Source organism: Podarcis cretensis (genome assembly GCF_951804945.1).
Source record: "Podarcis cretensis genome assembly, chromosome: 4".
NCBI lineage: Eukaryota > Metazoa > Chordata > Lepidosauria > Squamata > Lacertidae > Podarcis > Podarcis cretensis.
Window position 1 is genome coordinate 24,172,798 of NC_137173.1, and position 24,840 is coordinate 24,197,637.

The 24,840-nt window shown below is 43.9% G+C and overlaps 1 protein-coding gene across 3 annotated transcripts in view; it reads right to left on the bottom strand.

Moving 5' to 3' along the window:
- PSPC1 (paraspeckle component 1) overlaps window positions 1–10,025 on the bottom strand; it is a 63,547-nt gene extending 53,522 nt beyond the window's left edge. For 2 of the 3 annotated variants that reach the window (XM_079973845.1, XM_079973846.1), the window contains exons 1-5: window positions 9,239–10,025; window positions 5,966–6,267; window positions 1,711–1,806; window positions 641–837; window positions 2–86 (exon numbers count right to left, since the gene is read on the bottom strand). In XM_079973845.1, coding sequence (XP_079829971.1) covers window positions 2–86; window positions 641–837; window positions 1,711–1,806; window positions 5,966–6,267; window positions 9,239–9,613 — 1,055 coding nt within the window. In that variant the 5' untranslated portion in view covers window positions 9,614–10,025. The remainder of the gene's footprint in view (window position 1; window positions 87–640; window positions 838–1,710; window positions 1,807–5,965; window positions 6,268–9,238) is intronic. The other variant, XM_079973844.1, reaches the window with a different exon arrangement.
- Between the last annotated feature and the right edge of the window lie 14,815 nt (window positions 10,026–24,840).

Sequence of the window (24,840 nt, forward strand, 5' to 3'; positions counted from 1 at the left end):
CCTCAATTGTATTTGCTTTCGTTTCTGTAGCTCCTGATTTCTAAGTTCTTCCAAACGTCTCAATTCTTCCTGACGCCTCATAAGATCTGTGAAAAGTCAAAGCAGCAGCTAGCAATTATCATTTTAACAGGAACAGTTATCAATATAAAAATAGACACTAAAAAGCACAATGAAAAGTTATGTTACCTATAAACTATGTCTCAGATTACACATGAACTTTAGACCCCCGTCACAGTATTATTATTTTGCTACTGTGATTTTTTTTTTAAAGCAATGATACATGCTGCTTACATTAATAACAAAAGGAATAATGGTTGTTCACTCCTGACCTAGTGCATTAATAAAGGCTGGAGTAAAATATTTTAATGGAGGCAAGTTTGCATTTGTGAGTCATGGAGTAGAACATAGCATCAGAGCATATACAAAGTGTCAAATAAGTTTGGTCATAGTATGTTTACCTACAGGTAGCTCTGGACATTGCACAAACTTCCTGAAAAATCCCTGCTTGTGGCTTGTAAAAATATCGAAATGTTCACAATGTATAGACACTTTAGATATATATTTCCTGCGACAACACAGACCACTTTTAGTAATTTTTCAGTTTATGCAATACAAATTACAGAATAGGGATGCAGAATACCTTGTCTCATCAGCATTAACTGGTGCTCATGTCGAGCTGCTTCCATCTCTGCTTCCAGCTTCTCCTTAGCTTCTCTAATGTTTCTATCAACTTGTTCCCGCTGTTGCTTTTCCATTTCATCAAGAGCCTTCCATCGTGAAGCATACTCAAATTCAAATGTTCCAGGTTGAGCAAAACGTGGTGGCTGTTCTCTTTCCCTAGGAGCACATCACATTTCACATGAACAGAATGCATTCATAAATGGCACAGCAAAATGCAGTTAACTGACAAATTTCTCCATTATTTAATCAAGTCTTCCTTACGCATTCTAAAGAAAAGAATTCGTTTCTTTACTTATATCTAGCTCATTTAAAGCCAAACAAGATGTGGAGGCAACACACCTGTGTGTTCAAAAACACACATCTGCCTGAAACACACAGAAAGAGGAACAGTTCAGGGCAATTTTTTTAATCAAATGGGGCACATTGGTGCAGTAGACAGAACCTTCTCCCAACAGCTTGCTACTGTGCAGCCCCTATTTCCCAGTCAGGGAACCTCTTATATAAGCAACCAAGGAGACAGCAAGGGACAGTGCCCCTCACTACCTGCCACTGATCCCTTTGGACAGGATTGAGAGGGAGGGAGAAACCAATTGGGCAAAGAGAAAAAGCGATCATGACACTCATCAAAGCAGGGGGAGGAGTTCAAAATCTTAGCAAGAGCCCTCCAAAAGCTAGAGCCAGCCCCATCTCTTGCACTATTTCTAATTCAGTCAGCTTTTTTCGGTGAGTAATGTGAGGATATTTCATAAGTTTTGTGATGGCTGAGGCCAGTGAGATGCATTCTAATTTTATGCATCCTTATCCATTAGCTTTCACTTCTGTTGTGGCAAAAACAGAGCCCTTCAACCATGACAGTTTTTCCCTAGTTCATATTATATTTCACCAATCCATTCTAAATAACGGTATATTGTCATGGCTAGCTTTACTGGTACCAACAATCAGGTTTTTGAATTAGACCCACACCTCTCAGGAGTTAAAGCTTTACTTCCCGTTTTTTAATATTCTATAATGTGAATGTATAAAACGTACTTATGATATTGTTGTGTTTTTTGCATTAATTTCTCAGGCAGCCCATCTTCATCATCAAATTGCTCCATAGGTTCTACAATTACTGGTCGAGGGGTTCTTAAAAAGAAAACATTATAAATGAAACAAACTCCTGTAAAATGAAGCTGCAACATAATCTAATATACCAATTATTAATATAATATGCCAATGTCCCCAGTTCACTTATCAAATAGCACAAATAAGCAAAATCTGCATGTTGAGTCTGTACGCAAAAATGACTTAAGGAATATTGCTTGCATATAAACAGCAGGGTGCATACAAATTAATTGGCTCAGAGTTGATAGTCATACATATTTATGACTAACGATGAAAGGACATGGACAGTTACCTTCCATCTCATAAAGAACACCAACATACTAAGTAACTACTGGCAGCTTTTGCTTCTTAGGGAGAGCATTTTATTTTGTGTGAGATGGTGCAGCGTGACTATATGGCAAAAAGATTTTAAACAAAATTACATATTGTGCTGTTTACATGAAACAAGTCAATGTAAGCTTGACATGTTTTCAAAAAGCTTGACATGATCCCAGGCATTAAGTTATAATTAAGCTTGACATGATCCAAAGCATTTTTATATACACAGTCTATCATAGGCTATATAAAGACATGATCCACTTTATATCAATGTGTTATTGTCAGGGAACTGCCATCAGGGCCGGAGGGAGAGAGCGGGCTCAGGAGGGGTCCCAGAGAGCGTCCCGGGATGGGGAGAGGCAGCCCATCTTCTGGGGAAGAGAATCAGCGTAGCACCAGTGGAGAAGGGGGGCAGATGGGGGAATCGGCGAGGCGGTCCCATGACTCCTTGCCAGGGACCAGCAGGGAGAGTAAGGGTCCTCCGCTGCCTACACCCTACCTGCGCAGAAGGCTTCCGCGCAGGGAGAGTAGGAGACTAGGCGTCAAAGAGCTTCTTTGCTGGAAGAAGTTCAAGAAACGCCCACTGACGGATTCTGCCAGCGATTGAGACAGCCACGGGTGAGTGGCTGTCCGGACAGAAAAGGTTCACTCAGGCAACCCAGCCAGGTGTTGCACCGGTTTACGCACGAGCAACCCCTAGAACCATTACAGTTATTTATGGTTATAGCAACTAATTAGTACATATTTGTTTAGGAAGTACCTAAATAATAAACAGAAAATGTTGATTTAATTTTGTTTGTTTTTTAATTATTAAAGTCACCATGAGTTAACAATCAACCTGCTCTGTCAAACATTTATTTTTATTTAACAAAATCTATCAGAATCTATTGGCTCATGTAGTGGTATTGGAAACATGTGTACAAATTTTGGGAAAATGTAATAAAATAATAGGTATACCAGTGCCTTTGAACTCCAATCTCTGTCTTTTATCAATTTTTGATGAACTGAATAGAGTTATTAGGTAAATCTACTAGAAGCTGATCATTTGACCATATCATATGGCTGAAAAAAGTCCTTGGTTTTTCTTTAAATATTTGGTTCAATAAGGTAATGTTTATTTTTATTTCTGAGAAACTGGCCTATAAATGAAGGATATCTCAGGGTGCAGCTAAACTTATGGATTTTACTTCCATTTGTTGCTTACATGACAGCCAAACATGGAGATGGAATATGCCATTATTCATAACATTAACTTTGTGTTCTTTCTGTATCAATATGGTTTGTTGTAACATTTAATTCACCAAGTAGAGAATGTACTTTATTTTGAAGTAATGGCTGTGAACCTGGCTGTTTTGTATTTTTTTTCTTTATGCTATTTCAGATTCCTTACCGGATTGTTATTTTAACTTCATAGCATAGCCTTTAAATATTTTTTTACATACCTCGAGTTTATAAAACCTCAAAGCTGGGCTCCACTGACTGCAGGCAACTGCTGAAGCCCTCACTGAGCTTACCAAAGGTATGGGCTGTTAAGGAGCTACGTGTGTTATTCCCACTGCCAGCACAATACTCCACAACAGGGTGTTTGGGGGGAAGAGCAGGCCAAGGCCAGCCCACTTGTTGAAGAAGTTTGATTTATCCAAGCCTGCAGCTGATGCAGTAAGAAAAATGGCTGATGCCACTCTGAGAAACTTCAGAGCAGATTTACGATAGCTCTGTAGCTTTATTATTTGTGACACATTCTTACTTCTAAAAGTATTCTCAAAGTTTATTTAGCTCTCTGTGAATACTAACAATCTGAACACTAAAAGGGCCTAACTCAAAATTACATAGAATATGTACTGGAACCTCAATATCCACAGAAACCGGCAGCATTCTCTTCTGAGCAAAATGTATTTCAAGCCAACTGTTTTAAGGTCTGTTGCACCTTGTACTTCATCACAGTTCAAAGGCTGATTAAAATAATCCCATTTGCAACAAAAAATCCAGAAAGATTTACTACAGGGGTAGAGGCTTACATAACTGGATACAAAGAAACATATCAAAGTGCCATGGTTATATATGTACCAAGCATGGAATTATAAAAGCAATTATTATTTTACAACATATCATTTCAGGGCCAGTTCTTAGCCCAACAAACAGACAGAGTGATCATCTCAAAGTATTTGTGGCTAAAGCATACAAAGAACAGGAAATTATCATATTAAGTGACACGCCACCGTCATTTTGACAGCCATGGTAAACAAAGTTTAAATTACAGTAACAACCTTTGGAATTTTAACTGAACATGCCTTCCCACGCCATTATGTGTGTTCCTGGGTTTGGGGAATCGATAAAGGTTAGGGGATTCTGCTGGTTTACTACCAGTCTTGCTGTCCAGCAATCTCACTGCCTGAGGTGACAAGAGCTGGTGTCTGAGGTAGACTCCAATACGGCTGGTTTTGGGGACTTCTCATCCATGCTGAGGCAATAGGCTCTAAGGTGGCAGAGGACTTCATAGCTGCCATGACGATAATGGGGCTGTCCCAACATGTCATCAGCCAAACACATGTGGAAGGCCACAATCTGAACCTTGTTTTCTCAACTGGAGAGGTTATATGAAAGTTGTGAACATTGACATCCGCCACTTGTTATGGTCCGATCACTTCCTACTGAGGACAATACCCTTTGGATACTTTTGCATCAACATCTCAATGCCACTTAAATCTATTCCTTGGTCGCTTGCAGGTTCACCAAAAATGGAAAATTGTCAGCTACACTCCTATACAATGTTGGTCTTCAGTCTAGTTTGGCTTCAAGGATAAATGAATTTACCCTCAACTTGCCTCTTGGAGAAAGTTCATCTAAGGCTTCAGGTGCTGCCCCATCATTGTATTGTGGGTTTTTTGGTACTCTCTGCCTTCTTCTTACAGTTTTGTACTCTACATTCGGTAGAGTATGTTTTGCTTGCTGCTCAATTTCATCGAAATTAACCCTGGACCTTCTGCATATAAAGCAGATGGGCTTCACTTATTTCACAGACTTGGGATTGACCTAAGAAATTCATGCTCACATAAACTAAGATTTTATTCCAGAGCAATGAATATGGGATTATTGGGCACAACATTAGCTAAGCTGCAATGTGTCTAGAATCTACATAATGTTTCAGGTATGCTGGAATCACTATCAAGGAGCAATGGGCAGAATAGTTGGAAGGGTTAATACCATCTTGCTAAGATGGGAGTAATAACTAAATGTCTTAGATTAGGAGCGGGCTTTCTCCTATGTCTCTGCATAGTAACATTTTATCCAAGTGATAACTACCATATTTAATAATAATAAATAATAATTTTATTATTTATATCCTGCCCATCTGGCTGTGTTTCCCCAGCCACTTTGGGCAGTTTACAGCATATGTGAAAACATAATAAAACATCAAACATTAAAAACCAACACCTTACACAATATCTTTCAAATATGCAGACTAAGGACTACGAGTAGAAAAGCCAGCATGATACAGCAGATAAGTGCTGAATTTAGACTCATCATCACCTCTCAGACTAGACTGCTATGGTGCAAGACCCTTTAATGAAGGGCTGCAAAGTAGCATGAGGATTAAAATCATTCTCTTATACTTCCCTCTGCCTTGGATGCCTCTGAAATCTGTAATGTATACTTGCTATAAAGTAGAGTCGTAATCTTTCACGGAAGCCACTGTCACTATCAGCTTTTTTAGGCTGAAAAAGAAGAAATCTCAACTAGGTTCTGAGACCAGTTCAAATTTCCAAGAGTTTTGAGCAACTTCTATTGCTACTTTTTCAGATAGTCCAATTACATAGTTTTCTTTATACATATACCACAATAAATTCAATCAGGAACTTACGTCGTCAGCAGGAATGCTCCATCATTGCATCTTTCTAGAGCTTTACGTGCTGGGGGTTTTGCAGCAAACTCTACAAAACCTTTCCCAGTTGCTCTACCACGATCATCTACCACAACAACAGCTCTTTCCACAGGGCCAAATTGAGAGAAAGCTTGTTCCAGAAGCTCATTGGAAACAACAGGTGAAAGATTCTTTACTGTTAAAGCAGCTCCATGAGTAGCAAAACGAATTCGAAGTGGTCTGCTCTTCAAAATAGTTCCATCGAGTTCTGCCTTTGCAATTTCAGCTAGTGTCCTGGATTCCTTTTCAGGAAAAAACATATACACATAATGCACAGTTGAATATCACACATCAGTAATTCATTTCAACATTTTATGGTGGGAATTCAACTTTGCGCTTTTCAAATTTTTCCAGCTATGCAAGCATTCCAGCTTGCCAGATGGAACAACACCCGTCCCCCAGCGCTGTTCTGAGGATTGTCCCAACACACAACCCCAAGTCAATTTCAGAATGCACGTTACTCAAGCTGAAGTCCTTGTGCAGGGCTTCCATAGACAGGGCTGGTTAGGTGAATCCCACCCTATGTACTTAAAATCTGCAAGTACTGTATTCCGTTTCTGATGACCTATGACCAGGCTTCAACAATTTCACTCGCCATTGCCCTCTAGTGTACATGGTGAGCAATCTGTCTTCAGTATAACTTTGAATCAGTGTTAGAAACTGGGATAAAAAAGTTAGGAGTCAAATGGCTTCTAGGACCTGGGTTGTGGGCGCCAAAACAGAATGTCTAGTCGCCGCTGGGGTGTGTGTGTCAGCAACACTTTATTTTTTTTTTTTGATAAGCATGAATTAATACGCAATTCACATAAGTGGCACATTGCTAATAGCACATTTTAGCAGAAATTCTTAAGACATGTTTAATAAAAATATTGGCACCCAACTTCATTTTTCAAAACACCCTACTCTTTATTGTTAAACTCCTTAACATATTGTCTATCCGTAACATATACTTTGAGGCTTCAAAGCACATACATTTCTGTAATTCTTGAGTGTCAGCCAGGCACAAAAAAAAATGGCACCCAGTCTTTTTTGAGATGCTCACAAATGGAGAATCTTTAGGTGCAAAATGCGCCTGGCGCCCTGCTAATTTCAAACCCTGCTTTGAATCTACAGAGGTGTTTGGGAATTATTATTATTATTAATTTGTATACCACTCTTCATCTGTAACTCGTAGGGCAGTTCACAACATAAAAATACATGATAAACACCACAAAATGCATGATAAAAATAAGAACAAAAACAAACCAATCATCCCCCTAGCAGTTGAACTGTGATCACTGCAACGTCCCCAGCTCTGAAGATGGGAGGGAGGTTGGGGGTTGTTTTGGAGCTTGAATGCCTAGGCCACACAAAGTCAAACCATCCACACATTCACACCTGAGCCAGCTTTTTTTCCTCCATAGAAACCCCTGACTATTTTTTATGAGTGTCCCCCACCTTCTTAATCTATGAATGCCATGTTAATTTTTACGCTGCTCACAGAACCTCAATTATTGGGCAGCATGACAGTCCCATAAATATTCCAAAATAATCTCAGTTTTGTGTTGGGGAAGGAGGAATATCTTAAAGCTGGGGGAACTAATGTGGCACCTGGGGGCACTACAATACCCTCAAACATCCCTAGGTGTTTGCTGAGGTCCCCAGTCCCACTTAGCATTAAGAAGCCACCGTGTCCCGCACAGAAATTCTGTTGGTGCAAGAAACAGGGGGACATGTAAAAATAGCCCTTTATCATGAGGCAGCCTAAATAGTTTTCAAAAAGGATGTGAATTGGTTCCAATATCCCGTCAATGTCTCCTTGCCAGAGCAAGTGGGGATAATACATGTTAATTATGATTAGAACTAAGTTTGAAGAGCTCAGTAGGAATGCCTGACCACAAAGAAAAGTTAGTCCCACTTTCTATCAACCCATGATGTTGGATTTGTGGTGCAGCCTGAATACAGACCAAGCAGTATAATTGCTTGGTGTTTGTTTTTTAAAACACAATGTGTTTGTCTCCTCAGCCACCTACTGTATTGCGGCATGCAACTGTTATAAAGAATGGTGGAACCAATTAGATGGGCAGATGATATATGAGGATGGGGGAAACGTGGGTGGCGGCTCACAGTCACACGAAGACATGAGAGACCACCCATTAAATACTTGAATGGGGTAACCATTTTGACACAAACTTGAGGAAAATAGTCATGGAGCTTGGGAATATGGAACAGCTTTATCTCTTTTTCAGGATTGGTGCGGACATTTTAACTCTTGACCATGGGATAGCTCAGCTGGCTACAGCATAGTGTTCTTATTGCAGCCGGTTAGATCCCAGTATGGGACATCTGCATACAGTCATACCTCATGATACGATTGCTTTTGGTTACGTGTTTTCGGGTTGGCGCACCGCAGTAAACCCGGATGTACCAGAACAGGTTACTTCTGGGTTTCGCCACTCGCGCATGTGCAGAAGCACTAATTTGCGTCACATGCTTGTGCAGGCATGCCGCTTCTATTTGCGAACGCTGCGGGTTGCAGACATGCCTCTGTCACAGATTACAGTACGTCCGCAACCTGAGGTTCCACTGTATTCCTGCATTGGGGGGGGGGTTGGACTAGATGATCCTCGAGGTCCTTTCCAACTCTACAATTCTAAGAACCGTCAATGGGCCTTTCATCTGAACAGCTTCATACAGGATCCACATCAGTTGCTCCTGGGGTGTTTGAAGGACAGAAAATCGGCTCCATCGCTGCAAATGAACAAAAGCCATTCATTCATCATCAAAACTGGGTGTGAACGTGGGTTACGGAGGCCAACGGCAAACGGAAGGAAAAGTCGTAGCCCCACGTAAAGGGACCATACAGCAGGCACGTGAAAGGAGGGGAGGAGCACACAATATCTTTCAAATATGCAGACTAAGGACTACGAGCGGCTTCGAGGGGTGGGGGCTTGTGTGAATGTGTGTGTGTCTGTGTACGCGCGTCTATCGGGAGAAGGAGTGTCGCTCTCTCGTGCGCGCGCGCTCGGTTTCTACTGCAGAGCCGTTCGCGAGTGAGGGGGGAGCAGGGATATGGACACGTTACGGCCTCGTTCACACGTGAGCGGGGTGGGGGGGGAGAAGTAGAGCGAGGACGGGCAGGGGAACATTTCACTCTCATTCTTCGTTCTCTCTCTCTCTCTCTCACACACACACACACCATTTCCAAGGGAAACCCCGGGCACTCTTCCTCACCAGCCGGATGAAGCCGAAGCCGCGGTCCCGGTTAATGAAGACCTCGCTGGGCTCCCCGTAGCGCTCGAAGAGGCGCTTGAAGTCCTCCTCGGTGATGTCGGTGGGCAGGTTCCCCACGAAGAGGCGGCACCGCTGCGTGTAGCTCTTCTCGCCGGGCTTCAAGAAGCTCTTGATGTCGACGGTGAAGCCGCCGCCCTGCTCCTCCTCCTCCTTCACCATCACCATGGCCGCCGCCGCTGCCGCTTCGTTGTCCGGCGGAGGCTCCAGACCGCGCAGCCCTTTCATGCTGCCGCCGCCCACCATGCTGATCGGCGGGGCGGCCGCCAGGGAGCTGTTCTCAATCCTCACTTGCTTCAGGTTCCTGTTCGCCGACATCGCGCCGAGGGAGGCGACGCTGCTGCGGAGAGGAGACGAGAGGAGGCGGGCGACGGAGAGCAGCTCTCGGGCGCCGAAGCCGTTTCTTTCGGCCACCGGCGACGGAGGGACGAGCCGCGCGCGCGCGCAAACACACGCGCACAAAAAAAGGAAAAAGAAACCCAACCCAAAATGGCGGCGGGAGCCCTAACTCGCTGACGACTCGTAACGCCGCCCCGCCCCCTCCAACTCGCCTCCCGCTTTGTTAGTGCGCACGCGCGCGAGGTTTGAACTGCCGCCGGGCAGCGCGCTCGGCTTGGAAACTCAGTGCGCCTGCGTGTCATCCTCGCGCCTGGACCATTGGCAGTGCGCGGAGACAAAAACGTCCCCCGCGTTCGCTGAATCTCACAGTCCTGGAAAGGGATAGCGGGGGTTACCAGTCACTGTGGGGAAACCTTTCGTCCTAAAGGAAGCACTTCTTTCGTTAATAATCATCCCTGCTCCAACCTACTTAACTTGAAACGCAAAGTTTATCATTAGATGGCTGCCACGCAAATAATGGTGACCAATGTACTCAACAAATACTGTATTGTTTTCTGTTTATAGTTTCCCCGTTTTTCTTCCTTTTTCGTTTTTTCGTTTTTGCGGGCACTTGATTCTTAATAGTTAAAAGATGGTGTCACAATAAGAAATGTCTCTTTTTTTTTTTGTATTTTTCAAATTGATAATATATAAATGCCCTACTTGGTTAAACTTTTATTAAAATGGAATAAAAACTTAAAAAAACAAAACAAATTAATTCTGATTAAGAATTGGGGCCTGCACTTGCTTTTCCTCTTGTGCCATGTCTTTTAGAGTGTGAGCCTGAGGGCAGGGAATGTCTCTCCACAAATCCACTCTAAGCAGGGGCTTAGCGTTGGGGGAGCCCTGCCAGGGAGATCGCCGTGGTCCATTTTTCAGGGGGTCGCATTGCTCCCACTGCCCTCCCTGAGCCAGCCCTACACCACTTTGCGAGACCACTCGGGGAGGGTGGCATGAAAGGGATGTGGCAGCCATGCACCCCTCGACCCCAGCCTCATGCGATCCCCACACCGCCCTCCTCAAGAGGCCTTGCAAGGCTTGGAGGACGGCACAAAAAAGGGTGCAACAGTCACATGCCCCTCGATCCCAGACTCATGAGCAAAAGTGAGGCTGGGATTGAAGAGGGCACAGCTGCTGCATCCCCATGCCACCGCGTGTGCCCCCCAGCAGTCTTGCAAGGCTGGGATCCGAGGAGGGTGGTGCAAGAAGGGTGCAACAGCCATGCCGCTCAGGACTGGTGTCGTGGTGGCAGGGACTGGGCAGGCGCAGTGGACTCTGTTCATCCCCCAGGCTGAACCAGGCAGAGGGCCTTCTCGGTGGCGCCCACCCTGTGGAACACCCTCCCATCAGATGTCAAGGAGATAAGTTACAATACAACTAACTACAAGGTGACCCAAAAGTAGGGATACTGCTTTAGAAACCACTTACTTTGTTCTTGTCTCAAGTTCGCATCATTCACAATATCAGTAAAGAAAAATAAAGCTTTTATTATTTGTTCGTTTTTAAAAAGTATACCTACTTTTGGGACACCCTGTATAGTACGGTAAACAATATGAAAGCAGCCCTGTGTTGGGAAGTTTTTAATGTTCATTGTTTTACTGTGGTTTTATAATTTGTTGGAAGCTGCCCAGAGTGCCTGGGGTTTTTTCCACCTGGAACTTGCTGGAACTCAGTTCCAGCACCTCTCAGGTGGGTGCCATTGCCATTCTGAGAGAACAAGGGAGGTGTTCATGGAGAGTTTCAGCACCTCTTTTTCCAGAAAAATAGCTCTGCCCTTCAGCATCTGCCTCCTGAGGCAGCTTCCTCATTGTAGAGCCGGCCCTGCCTATTCCCCAGATCACTACAGTGGTACCTTGGGTTACAGACGCTTCAGGTTGCAGACTCAGCTAACCCAGAAATAGTACCCCAGGTTAAGAACTTTGCTTCAGGATGAGAACAGAAATCGTGCAGCGGCAGCAGGAGACCTCATTAGCTAAAGTGGTACCTCAGGTTAAGAACTGTTTCAGGTTAAGAACGGACCTCCAACACGAATTAAGTTCTTAACCCGAGGTACCACTGTAATGAGCAGAAAGATGGCCTTCTTGACAGTGACACTCTGTTGAAAAGCTTTCCTGGTGCCAACTCTGTTTCATTTCCATGCCAAGCAAATTCATTCTTCTGTGCCCATATATTTCAATGTGTTTTATAACTGTAAGTTTATGGGGTAGCTCTGCTGCCCAATCTTATTAAGTTTTATGGCTGTCATTTATGATGCTTTTATACCTTTTATTTTCATTTCATTGTTTATTGATGCATTAGCCATATTTGCAGCTTGCCTTTCATCACAGTGGATCCTGCGGTGGAATACAATATGCAAATGGCGAATGACCTATATCGGCTAAAAACATTTAAAAAATAAACAAACCTGTAGATCAGATTACTAATAAGAGCAGCAAATATACAATGTTAAAATGAATGGTATCAATAAATATGGACAGTTGTTTTAACGGAAGAAAACTATCCTAACAAATCAAAGACAGAAAACAGTAACAACAGTTAAGGACAAATGGTTCTGTTTTATTGCCTACATAGCATAAAGGGAACATGATTGGTGACCCCCAATCACCTATGGTTTATTGTGGAAAGACACATTGGGATAACTGTGATTTTGAAGGATGACATAAATGGACTTTGCTTGAAGGACAGTTTTGAACTCATGTAATATTGGTACTCTCTGGTAATGTGTTGATGATATTGAAAAAATAAATTCATTAATAACATTTGTAAACAGCTAGTAAGCAACATGGTGAGCTACTCAATATCTCATCTGTAAAAATTCTAACCTCCTTTAAAGCTCTGGATAATAATAATAAAAAAGGAGTATTTTACTGACATCAGAGTCATACTGGAACAGCCCTTCCATTCCATGAATGAGAAAGCATAAAATAAACTGTCATAAATAACTGAACTATATTGATAAATGATCTCTTCTGAGCACATTCACAAAAGCATTGTGCTAACATTTCCCCTCAACGCAGCAAAATCCCCAAAACTTGCCATGACATTTCTCTTTCCCCATGCTATTTGCTCATTAATACATTGTTTCCTTTGTGTACCAACATTTTATATATTTATCGGCCCAATTAAACTGTTTCACAATGTGACATTTTTATGTGTGACTGTTGTTTTCCCCAAAATTTTCAAAACAGAAAAGAGCAATAATATTTGTTGGGGAATGATTTATTGTGTCCTCAGAGCAGAAGGATTTATGGAGAGCTGCATTGTTTGGTAGGGACTGAGAGTTATTACTGCCTCCTAGTGGGCATGCATTATTGAACATTTATTTATTTATACTGTACTGCACGTTTGAAGCATTTTACCCTGCTCTTCATCTGAAAAAAAGCTCCCAGAATGGCATAGAATGATAAATAATAAGATAGTTCAGGGTTTCCCAAATTCAGGTCTTCAGCTATTTTTGGATTACAATTCCCATAATCTCTGGCCACTGGTTCTGCTAGCTAGGCATGATGAGAGTTGTAGTCCAACATTCAGACTAACAGACTAAAATACATGACACAAGAAGAATGTTGGATTGGGAGGGAAAAGGAAAAAGGCAAACTCAGGCAATAGTTCTTATTGGCTAGATGGAATAGAAACAGTTCAAAGAGGAAAGCAGGCACATAGGTCACCTGGTGGTCATGATGGTATGATGTATTTTATTTAGATAACAGCAAATATTTCTAAATTCACACCTATACATACAAATTTGTATATATATGCAAATCTGTGATGATGCAGTTCCCTTTTTTATTTTTTTTTTGCTGTGGGTTAATGTCAAGGTGGGTGTAGGGAGCAATTCAGCAATAATTGGCAAGGTATCAGTGAAGTTAACTCTTTATTCAAAGAAACAAAATAGCCCAGGTCTAGTGAGCAAAGCAACTCTTCCCAGCAGATCTTGCCCCAATGAGGCAGTTGCGAGGAACTGAAGGTCCCCACCTTCCCATAGCTCTCTAAGTCACCGCCTCCCCTGGTTCCTTCCCATGCAATCTGAGGCTCCTTTGTCTTGCTTGTCGCTGCTTCACCATCTTCATATCTCCATGGGATCTGGTCACTGCAGGAGGAGACAGCCTGGCTTCCTTACCTGCCTAACTCAGTGCTGCCTCTTAGCCCCTCTCCTCTCCAGCCTCTGCTTCTGCCTCTAATTCTGGACTGCTCTCTGCCACAGCTTCTTCCTGCTCACTTAATCCTCTTACCTCTTCAGCTTTTGACACCTCTTCCCTGTATGCTCCCTCTTCTCCCTCTGACCACACAATATTGTCCCACCACCAACCCCTTGGCTCTGCGCCATCTTCCCCTGGGGGTTGCTTTGGGGGTTCCCCAGCTGGTGTCTCCCATAATTCCTCTGCATCCAGCCAATCCATGACAGTTAAGTGGTCCTCCTATGCCGAAGTGTGGAACTCCCTCCCAAGTCATGAGGCACCCACGTTGCTATGCATTTGTCACCTGATGAAATCTGACCTATTCCCACAAGCTTTTAATGGCACTTAATTTATTTTTATGGCATTGCTTCTCCCCCTGAATTAGAGTGGATGTTATGAAGACTGCTTTTATTTTTTTATATGTAGTCTATTGCACGGACAAAGCAATCCAATTCTCTAGTTGCAGCTGCCATATCCTAAAAGTCAGCAGGCCTGGTTACCATAATAATTAATTGCCCGTGTTAGCTGCTTCATACACTAAAAAGAAATGTCTCAAAGGAACTTAAGAATGAAAGGAAATGCAAACAGACACAACCAATTAAAAGCCCATTTTTTAAATGGCATATAATGCAAAATTCCTAAAATGCTCATTCAGCAATGCAATAACAAAGACAAGTCCTACCTCACCTGAGTAAAAGATGAGCACCACAGTAGAAGCCAACTTAACCACCAAATGCCTGGGTAAATAGAATATAGATTTGTTTTGTTTTCATATAGAACTGGAACCACTGCAAAACAGGAGGCTTAGCCGGGTCCCCTCCTCTGCTGTATGAGGGAAAACGGCAAAATATAACTTGAAGTAAATAGTATTTGTGAGCTTTACCCCTTGAGTGTGTAAAGAACATGATGATACATGTCAGAATGCAAGGTCTGCTAAACAGATGCTTCCTGGACCCGTGGTGAATATGGCATGCCTCCTCTCTCAACATTTCAGATGGTGGTCATATGGATCAAGAGATTACGCATGATATTATGAGGTATTGACAATGTATTGAATGTGCTATACAATTTGAAGGAATTACCCACAACCAATAAGCAGCAGTGTGTTGTCCTCTTTGACTTGGAAAAAATTGTAAATGTTATATCCTAAGTGTTGTTGTTTTTACGTTTTGGAGTAAGAAAGAGAGATGAAATTGCAGTGTTCATTGACTACACAGGGGATGAAAAGTGCTACTTTCGTTATTTTGATTGCCAGTATGCCTATTTCCTCTGTGGATAATATTGTCTGAATGTTCATTCACTGTTATTTTCAAGGACAAAAATGATGGACAGCCAAGCAGAAAGAAAGAAAAATAGTGACACGTTAAAAAGCATCTATCCATTCAAAGATGTACCAATGTGACAACCACTAAGAACATCTAAGCACCCATAAGATGTCAAAGTACTTCCTAAAGACAAAGTAATCCCTAATCATGGGATACGAAAATACAACCACGTAAGCAGAAGTGTCAGTGATGTAGCTTCTTATGGAATATTGTCCATAAATATTATTACACTTTGTAAACCACTCACTAACATGTACACAATTTTTTGCAAACCACGATATCAGAGGGAATCTGGAGTTCTGGTTGTCGTTACTGGGCAGACCCAAACTTAGTTCCATTTTATACCAGTTTACCAGTTATGGCTTCTGCAAATAGTCCTGAAAATTATAGTTTAGTGAGGATGCTTCTAATTCTCTTAGACATTCCATAGCTCCCAGAACTGGAGTTCCCGGGATATGTTGGAGAGAGTAAAGGAGCTCTTAAACAGTCAATTGTATACATGCTCCTTTTGATTAACCCTCCACTTTAAAGTCAATGCCAATTTGTTTAGCCAGATGGGCGGGGTATAAATAATAATAATAATTGTTATTGTTATTATTGTTATATTATTATTATTTTATAGATAGCAGTTTTGGCTGCAAAATCATAATGGCTATGAATTACATCTGCATAAATGTAAAGTTTTCTTTCTGCAGCTTTAAAAATGTTGTAGTTAAGACATCTACTTTGCTCAATTATTATCCATGTCCTTTGATAAATATAATAGCTGCAAACGTTTCTGTCCTCAATTCCTGTAATAACTTCCGATTCATAGTACTGGGAATAAAGAATTAAGACACTAATCTCTTTATTTTTTAAAAGAGAAAAAGCTGGTTTCATATATATGCTAGAAATCATGAGATATCTAGAAATCGTGAAATGCTGTCATCCTATATCCCACAATGGATTTTAGTTTAAGGAAATCTTAGTAAACTTGTTTTCTGAAATTCTTCAAAATAGGTTTCAGTGTTAAGTCTTTCTTGCAACAAACACAATAGATTGCTAGTTGTACTTTTCATGAGAAATATTTTAATCTTAATACCATCAGCTAAGGATTGATTAATTAATTTATTTCCAGTCAATAAATTTGGACATCATACTACACTTCCTGACATCAGGGCTAACCCTGAAAAAAAGGGTCAGCACATTGAACTGTGCTCAGAAATAAGCCAATAGCCAGTAGAGTCGTTCTAGCAGGGGACTTGTATGCTCCCTAAAACCAGGCCCAGTCAACAATTTGGCTGCAACTCTTTGAGCCAGTTGACGTTTCTGAGCCCTTTTCAAAGGCAGCCCCACGTAGAGCGCATTGCAGTAATCCAAATGGGATGTAACTAAGGCATGTGCCAAAGAATGCTCCAACTATCGCACAATTGCACTAATTTCTCACGCTAGCAAGGTTATGCTTAAAATTCTACAAGGAAGGCTCAAGCAGTATGTGGACCGAGAACTCCCAGAAGTGCAAGCTGGATTTAGAAGAGGCAGAGGAACCAGAGACCAAATTGCAAACATGCGCTGGATTATGGAGAAAGCTAGAGAGTTCCAGAAAGACATTTACTTCTGCTTCATTGACTATGCAAAAGCCTTTGACTGTGTCGACCATGGCAAACTATGGCAAGTTCTTAAAGAAATGGGAGTGCCTGATCACCTCATCTGTCTCCTGAGAAATCTCTATGTGGGACAAGAAGCTACAGTTAGAACTGGATATGGAACAACTGACTGGTTCAAAATTGGGAAAGGAGTACGACAAGGCTGCATTTTGTCTCCCTGCTTATTTATATGCAGAATTCATCATGCGAAAGGCTGGGCTGGATGAATCCCTAGCCGGAATTAAGATTGCCGGAAGAAATATCAACAACCTCAGATATGCAGATGACACAACCTTGATGGCAGAAAGTGAGGAGGAATTAAAGAACCTTTTATTGAGGGTGAAAGAGGAGAGTGCAAAATATGGTCTGAAGCTCAACGTCAAAAAAACGAAGATCATGGCTACTGGTCCCATCACCTCCTGGCAAATAGAAGGGGAAGAAATGGAGGCAGTGAGAGATTTTACTTTCTTGGGCTCCATGATCACTGCAGATGGTGACAGCAGCCACGAAATTAAAAGACGCCTGCTTCTTGGGAGAAGGGCAATGACAGGCCTAGACAGCATCTTGAGAAGTAGAGACATCACCTTGCCAACAAAGGTCCGTATAGTTAAAGCTATGGTTTTCCCAGTAGTGATGTATGGAAGTGAGAGCTGGACCATAAAGAAGGCTGATCGCCGAAGAATTGATGCTTTTGAATTATGGTGCTGGAGGAGACTCTTGAGAGTCCCATGGACTGCAAGAAGATCAAACCTCTCCATTCTGAAGGAAATCAGCCCTGAGTGCTCACTGGAAGGACAGATTGTGAAGCTGAGGCTCCAGTACTTTGGCCACCTCATGAGAAGAGAAGACTCCCTGGAGAAGACCCTGATGTTGGGAAAGATGGAGGGCACAAGGAGAAGGGGGCGACAGAGGACGAGATGGTTGGATAGTGTTTTTGAGGTTACCAGCATGAGTCTGACCAAGCTGCGGGGGGCAGTGGAGGACAGGAGTGCCTGGCGTTCTCTGGTCCATGGGGTCACGAAGAGTCGGACACGACTAAACGACTAAACAACAACAACAAGGCATGTGCCACAGTGGCCAAATCAGACATCTCAAGGAATGGGTGAAGCTGGTCCACTAGCTTTAACTGTGCAAATACACTCCTGGCCACTGCAGAGACCTGAACATACATGCTCATGGCTGAGTCCAGGAGAATGCCCAAACTCTGAACTTCTGTATTCAAGGGCAGTGTTACCCCATTCAACACAGGCTGAATGACTATTCCCTGTTCTGCCTGCTGGCAGACCAAAAAGCACCTCTGCCTTGTGTGGATTATGTAGCAGTTTGTTTACTTATAATTAGCTGATAAAATTTATTAAAGTCAATTTATTTGCACAGCCATAGGTAATGTAGATCCATTTTAGAAATGGCTCCAATACTTTGGCCACCTCATGAGAAGAGAAGACTCCCTGGAAAAGACCCTGATGTTGGGAAAGATGGAGGGCACAAGAAGGGGACGACAGAGGACGAGATGGTTGGACAGTGTTCTCGAAGCTACCAACATGAGTTTGACCAAACTGTGGGAGGTAGTGGAAGACAGGAGTGCCTGGCGTGCTCTGGTCCATGGGGTCACAAAGAGTCGGACACGACTAAACGACTAAACAACAACAACAAAAATGTCTTGGGTGGCTATGTGTTCTGCTTTAAAGAAGGCAGACCTCGGTTTGTAGGTATTGTGGCAAGAATTTTAAGGTCTTAGATGTATAATAAATGTTCATAAATGTACCAACCAAGCACGTATATAGATCAGCACAGGAAGACAGACCTGAAACCATTTTTGATTCCTAAACTGACCAAATGTTTTCTCTGAAAGGTCAAAGGGAAATGGAAAAGCATCCCCATTGTCTTTTCCTTCATAAATCCTGTCTTAAGAGCACATTTAGGATATGAATAGGGTGTGAGCCTGTGACCTGGCTCAGGAACTAAGTATTTATCATTACAAAAGACTGGCCAGGCTCCCCAGGGTATCCTATCAAGTAAGCATTAATAGGTAACCTGCCAGACAGGAGATAAACAACAACAGGAAATAAACAACACACTCAGATTTCTGCTGTAGACCACCCTTTCTGTGATGTAGGTACGATGTGTCTGGGGGGTGGTCTTGAGCTACGCCTCTTCTGTGATGTGTGTATGATGTTTCTGGGGGTGGTCTTGAACTCCAGGGCGGGCAATTAAAAATGTCTATATAAGGGCGGACACACCTGGGTTCTGGGTCCTCCTCCTTTCCTGCGTGTGAGGGGAGCACCCTGTTGCAACAGATCAATAAAGATCAGGCTTACTAGCTGCTTTGCTTCTCAATATTCTCTGGTTGGCCACTGTTATTTTTCTCCGACCGATGGAGAACCTGCAAAGGACTCTACAAGGGCTCTTGTGTACCCCATAAGGGAATAAGGGCAGATTTCCGTTTATTACAGTATCCTGTATTCAAAGGCCACCCAGTCCAAGTTTTGTTTGAAGATAAAGAAATAATAGAATCATGGAGTTGGAAGGGACCCAAAGGGTCATCTGGTCCAACCCCCTGCAATACAAGAATCTCAGCTAAAACATCCATGACAGATGTTTGCTGTGCTTAAAAACTTCCAAGGAAGAGATGGTTTGCACTCCCTACATAGAAGTGTATTTGAAAATGTTTGTTTTTGAGGCTTTTTTCTTCGCATTTTTTTCAGTTCTTTGTACAGTGGTACCTCGGGTTAAGTACTTAATTCGTTCCGGAGGTCCATTCTTAACCTGAAACTGTTCTTAACCTGCAGCACCACTTTAGCTAATGGGGCTTCCTGCTGCCGCCACACCACCGAAGCATGATTTCTGTTCTCATCCTGAAGCAAAGTTCTTAACCTGAGGTACTATTTCTGGGTTAGTGGAGTCTAACCTGAAACGTATGTAACCTGAAGCATCTGTAAGCCGAGGTACTACTGTATATTGGATGTATGTATGTTTAAGCAATATAAAAAACCAAAACAAAACAAGCAAAACCCTCAAAGGAAGGAGATGCCAAAACCTCGCAAGTCCACAACCACTGCTCTTCCTATTAGAAAGTTCTTCCTGATGTTTTGTCGGAATCTCCTTTCTTGTAACTTGAAGTCATTGGTTCATATCCTTGTCAGTTTGCATTTCTTGGTACAGAAAGTATTGATCTGATGTGTAGGGATCTTTCCTATTCTAGTTAATTCAAGAGGGTTCTGGAAACTTCTCTGTGTGAAAGAAACTGGTGCAAGCTGGAAGTTTCTAGCTGACAAGTAAGTTTCTATTCTGCCTAGAAACAAGCAGAAGGTTCACAATGTTTGGCTTTTTCCTTCAAAGAAGCTGAGTACAGCTGGCTTAAACTGGTTCTGTTATCTCTTTCTGTCAAGGTCATCCTGACTATAGCAATAAGGGCAGAAGGAGCCTGGGTTTCACTTTCTACAGTGGTACCTCTGGTTAAGAACTTCATTCGTTCTGGAGGTCCGTTCTTAACCTGAAACTGTTCTTAACCTGAGATACCACTTTAGCTAATGAGGCCTCCTGCTGCCGCACAATTTCTGTTCTCATCCTGGAGCAAAGTTCTTAACCCGAGGTACTATTTCTGGGTTAGCAGAGTCTGTAGCCTGAAACGTCTATAACCCGAGGTACCACTGTATCTCTTTCCTTCTGGTGTGACAGCCCTTTAGATATTTGAAGATGGTTATCATATCTCCTCTCAGTCTCCTCTTTTCTAGGCTAAACATACCCAGCTCCTTCAAGCGCTCCTCAAAATGCTGTTTCCAGACCCTTGATCATCTTGGTTGCCCTCCTCTGCGCATGTTCCAGCTTGTCAACATCCTTCTTAAATTGTGGCGCCCAGAACCGGACACAGTATTCCAGGTGTGGTCTGACCAAAGCAAAAAGACTGGTACTATTACTTCCCTTAATCTGGACACTATAGTTCTGTTGAAGCAGCCTAGAATAGCATTAGTTTTTTTTTGCTGCTGCATCACACTGTTGACTCATGTTAAGCTTGTGGTCCACTATAACCCCTAGATCTTTTTCACATGCACTACTAATAAGCCAGGTGAAATATACTCAGAGTTGCAAAGTGATTTCATGCTCTTTATTCAGCTCATAGTGGTGAGGAGGAATGAATGAAAGTCCCCTCAAAGTATCTGCTCTATATACATTATTTACACAATGGGTTGCACATGATTGGCTAATTCTGGAATTCTACTGTAAGCCAATCAGGTTGTGGATTCACTTATATCTGGAGCATGATTGGGTGGTTCCTGCCAACCAATCATACTGCTGCATTGTTCTAGGACCAATCAGACTGCTGCAATTTGGATCCTATTGTTCTAGGACCAATCAGACTGCTGCAGTTTGGATCCTATTCAACTCAGTACATAACACCATGTGTCCCTCATCTTACATTTACTCATCTGGTTCATTCTGCCTAAGTGCAGAACCTTACATTTGTCCCTATTGAATTTCAGTTTGTTATCCAACTGTTATCCACAGTTCTCCAATCTATTAAGGTCATTTTAAATCCTGATTCTGTCTTCTGTGGCATTAGGTGTCATCTGCAAAATTGATTAACATACCCACAATTATTTCATCCAAGTCATTTATAAAGATGTTGAACAACAATGGGCCCAGGACAGAACCCTGCAGCATCACACTTGTCATTTTTTTCCTGGATGATGAGGAACCATTAATGAGTAGTCTTTGGGCTTGGTCAGTCAACCAGCTACAAATCCACCTAACAGTTACCCTTGTTCAACCCACATTTTATCAGCTTCTCACAATAATGTCATGAGGGACTTTGTCAAAAGCCTTACTAAAGTCAATATACACTGTGTCCACAGCATCCCCCTGATGCACCAAGCTTGTAACTCCATAAAAAAAGAGATTTATTTTGCATGACTTGCATTTGAGGAAACCATGCTGGGTTTTACTAATCACAGCAAACTTTTCTAAGTGCTCACAGATCGTTAGTTGGATTATTTGTCCTAGGGCTTTTCCTTGTATCAATGTCAAGTTCACAGGTAGGTAATTACCTGGGTCTTCTTTTTCCCCCTTTTTGAAGATGGGGATAACATTTGCCCACCTCCAGTCTGGAGAGACCTCCCCTGTTCTCCCAGAATTCTGAAATTCTGACAGAGGCTCTGAGATTACATCCACATGTTCCTTTAGTATCCTTGGATGCAGCTCATCAGGTCCTGGAGATTTGAATTCATATATAATAGCTAGGTGTAGGGACCTTGAAGTTCCCCGTCAACATTCAGCACCTAGATAACAAAATGAGCTAGAGCAGTCTTCCCCACTATGTTGATGTTATGTAGTGAAGTTTCACCCTGGGCCAGCAGGGGGATACTGTATATAGTTTTCACTCAGGTCTGTAGATAGTTTTCACTTAGGTCCACGTCAGTTATTTTAGGCGGGAAACGCTGGGCTGTTGTTGCTACAATGTTGACAGCCGGCTGCCTATAAAAGCAGGCTGGCTGAGCTGTTTGCAGTCAGTTCTATTCCAGCTTACAAAATAAAGAGCTACTTGGAGAAATCGCTGTGTCGTCTGCTATGTCAACCCACAACTTAACACTGGCGACGAGGATGGGATCGATGGACATCAGAGCACAGCCAGATGCGGCCAGCCTCTGAACTGAGCTGAATCACTGAGCTGAATCACTGAGCGAAATCACTGGACAGAACCAATTCAGAGCTGACTGTTCTGGCTAAGAGCACTGTGTTCCATCCATCGCCCTTCACGCCGGCATCGGAATCATGGCTTCACTTGTGCCTCTACCGCCGTTTGCGCCAGCCTCTGAATCATGGGACTCCTACCTCGCTCGGTTCGACTGCTACCTCCAAGCCAACGAGCTGACAGCAGTATCAAAGGATCGGAAGCGGGGCCTATTCCTCAGCCTCTGTGGGCCTGAGGTGTTTGAGACGGCCCAAGCATTGGTTGCGCCTGAAGCAGTCCAGGCAACACCATGGGACACGATCCAAGAGAAGCTCCGCAACCACTACGCACCAAAGCCGTCCAAGATTGCTGCCCGCCATGCGTTCTACCACCGGAACCAGGCAGAGGGGGAGTCAATCAACAAGTACACCACCGCCCTGCGACAAGCTGCAATGCACTGTGAGTTCCGAGACATAGACGATGCCCTGATGGATCAAATCGTCTGCGGGGTCCGGGACATCCATCTGCAACGGCGTCTCCTCGCCAAGCCAGACCTCACACTACGGAAAGCCATTGAGGAGGCTGTGGCCTCAGAAGCTGCTGAACGCTCCGCCCAGGAGATCCGCAAGTCCAGCAGCCCGCGTCTTGCTAGGGAGCCAGTTCCGGTGCATCATGAAGAGGCCAGCAGTGATGAGGCATCCTCCAGTGAAGACGATGACGTGCACCAAACAAAGCGGGAGCGCAGGAAGTTCCAACAAAAGTCCAAGGGCCAACCGGAATGTGCCGGCTGCGGAGGCAACCATTCCCGTGCCAAGTGTCGATTCAGAGGCGCCATCTGTAGGAAATGTTCCAGAAGGGGCCACATCGCTAAGGTCTGCCGATCGGCTCCGTCTGACACCCCCCCTTCATCGAGTCCAAGTCTTCACTCCAGTCTGCCAAGGAAAGTTGTTTCGCTCTCACCAACTGCCGCTGCCCGTCTGGAACCACGATTGGCCAAACCGACTCGCCTACGCGACGCAAGCTGAACGTCACGGTGCTCATTGAAGGAGCTCCATGTGACATGGAGATCGACACCGGGTCTGCCCTGTCCATCGTGTCATGGAGCACCATCAAAAGACTGGTACCCAGAGTGTCCAAAAGGCAACTCGACTCTCACCGCGTACACCTGAGAGACTACCAGGGAAACGACATTCCCGTGGTAGGCGTTGGCCGGTTCCGGATTGCCTTCAAGGATTTTTCGGGCCTGCTCCGGTTGGTGGTGGTCAAAGGTCAGCGGCCAAGCCTCCTAGGGCTAGACTGGTTTGATGCCCTCGGCCTGGAAGTCACCGGCATCAACTGCATCTTTAACGCAGAGACTGAGGGTCTGGTCAAAGACTTTGCCGAGGTTTTCGACGGCACCTTGGGGCAATATACAGGTACGCCCATCTCCTTTAGCCTTGATCCACAAGTCGCCCCCATCAAGCTAAAGCCACGCCGGGTTCCCTTTGCTCTCAAGGCTAAGGTGGACGAACAACTGGACAAACTGATCGCCCAAGGAGTTTTGGAGCCGGTTGACCACGCCAAGTGGGAAACCCCCATCGTCACGCCTGTCAAGCCAGATGGGTTAGTGAGAATCTGCGCTGACTACAAGTGCACGATGAACAAGGCACTTCAGCAGCACGCTTATCCGGTTCCTGTTGTCCAACACCTGCTGCATTCCCTGGGTGAGGGTAAGGTCTTCGCTAAGCTGGACCTTGCCCAAGCCTATCAACAACTGCCCGTCGATGATGCCACTGCTGAAGCCCAGACGATCGTCACCCACCGGGGGGCATTCCGTTGCCGCCGGTTGCAGTTCGGGGTGAGTGTGGCTCCTGGCATCTTCCAAAGCCTTATGGAGCGTCTCCTGCAAGGGCTTCCGGGCGTGGTACCATATTTTGATGACGTTTTGGTGTCTGCAGACTCACACCAGCAGCTGTTCGAGCGCCTCCGTGCCGTGCTGACCAGGTTCCAAGAGGCTGGGCTCAAGGTAAAGAGGGAAAAGTGCCAGATCGCCGTTCCACAGGTAGAGTTCCTGGGCTATCTTATCGATGCCTCTGGCCTTCACCCGACCACAGCCAAGATCCGCGCTATCCAGCAGGCCCCCACCCCAAAGAACAAGACGGAGTTGCAGGCGTTCCTGGGGCTGCTGAACTTATAACATGTTCCTGCCCCACAAAGCCACAGTGGCTGAGCCTCCTCACTGACCCCTTAGCACAAAGACGCCTTGGGCCTGGGGTCATCGGGAGACGGCGGCCTTCAATGCGGTCAAGGCTCTCCTTTCATCAGACAGTGTGCTGGTACAGTACAGTGAATCCAGGCCGCTGGTCCTTGCCTGCGACGCCTCACCTTTTGG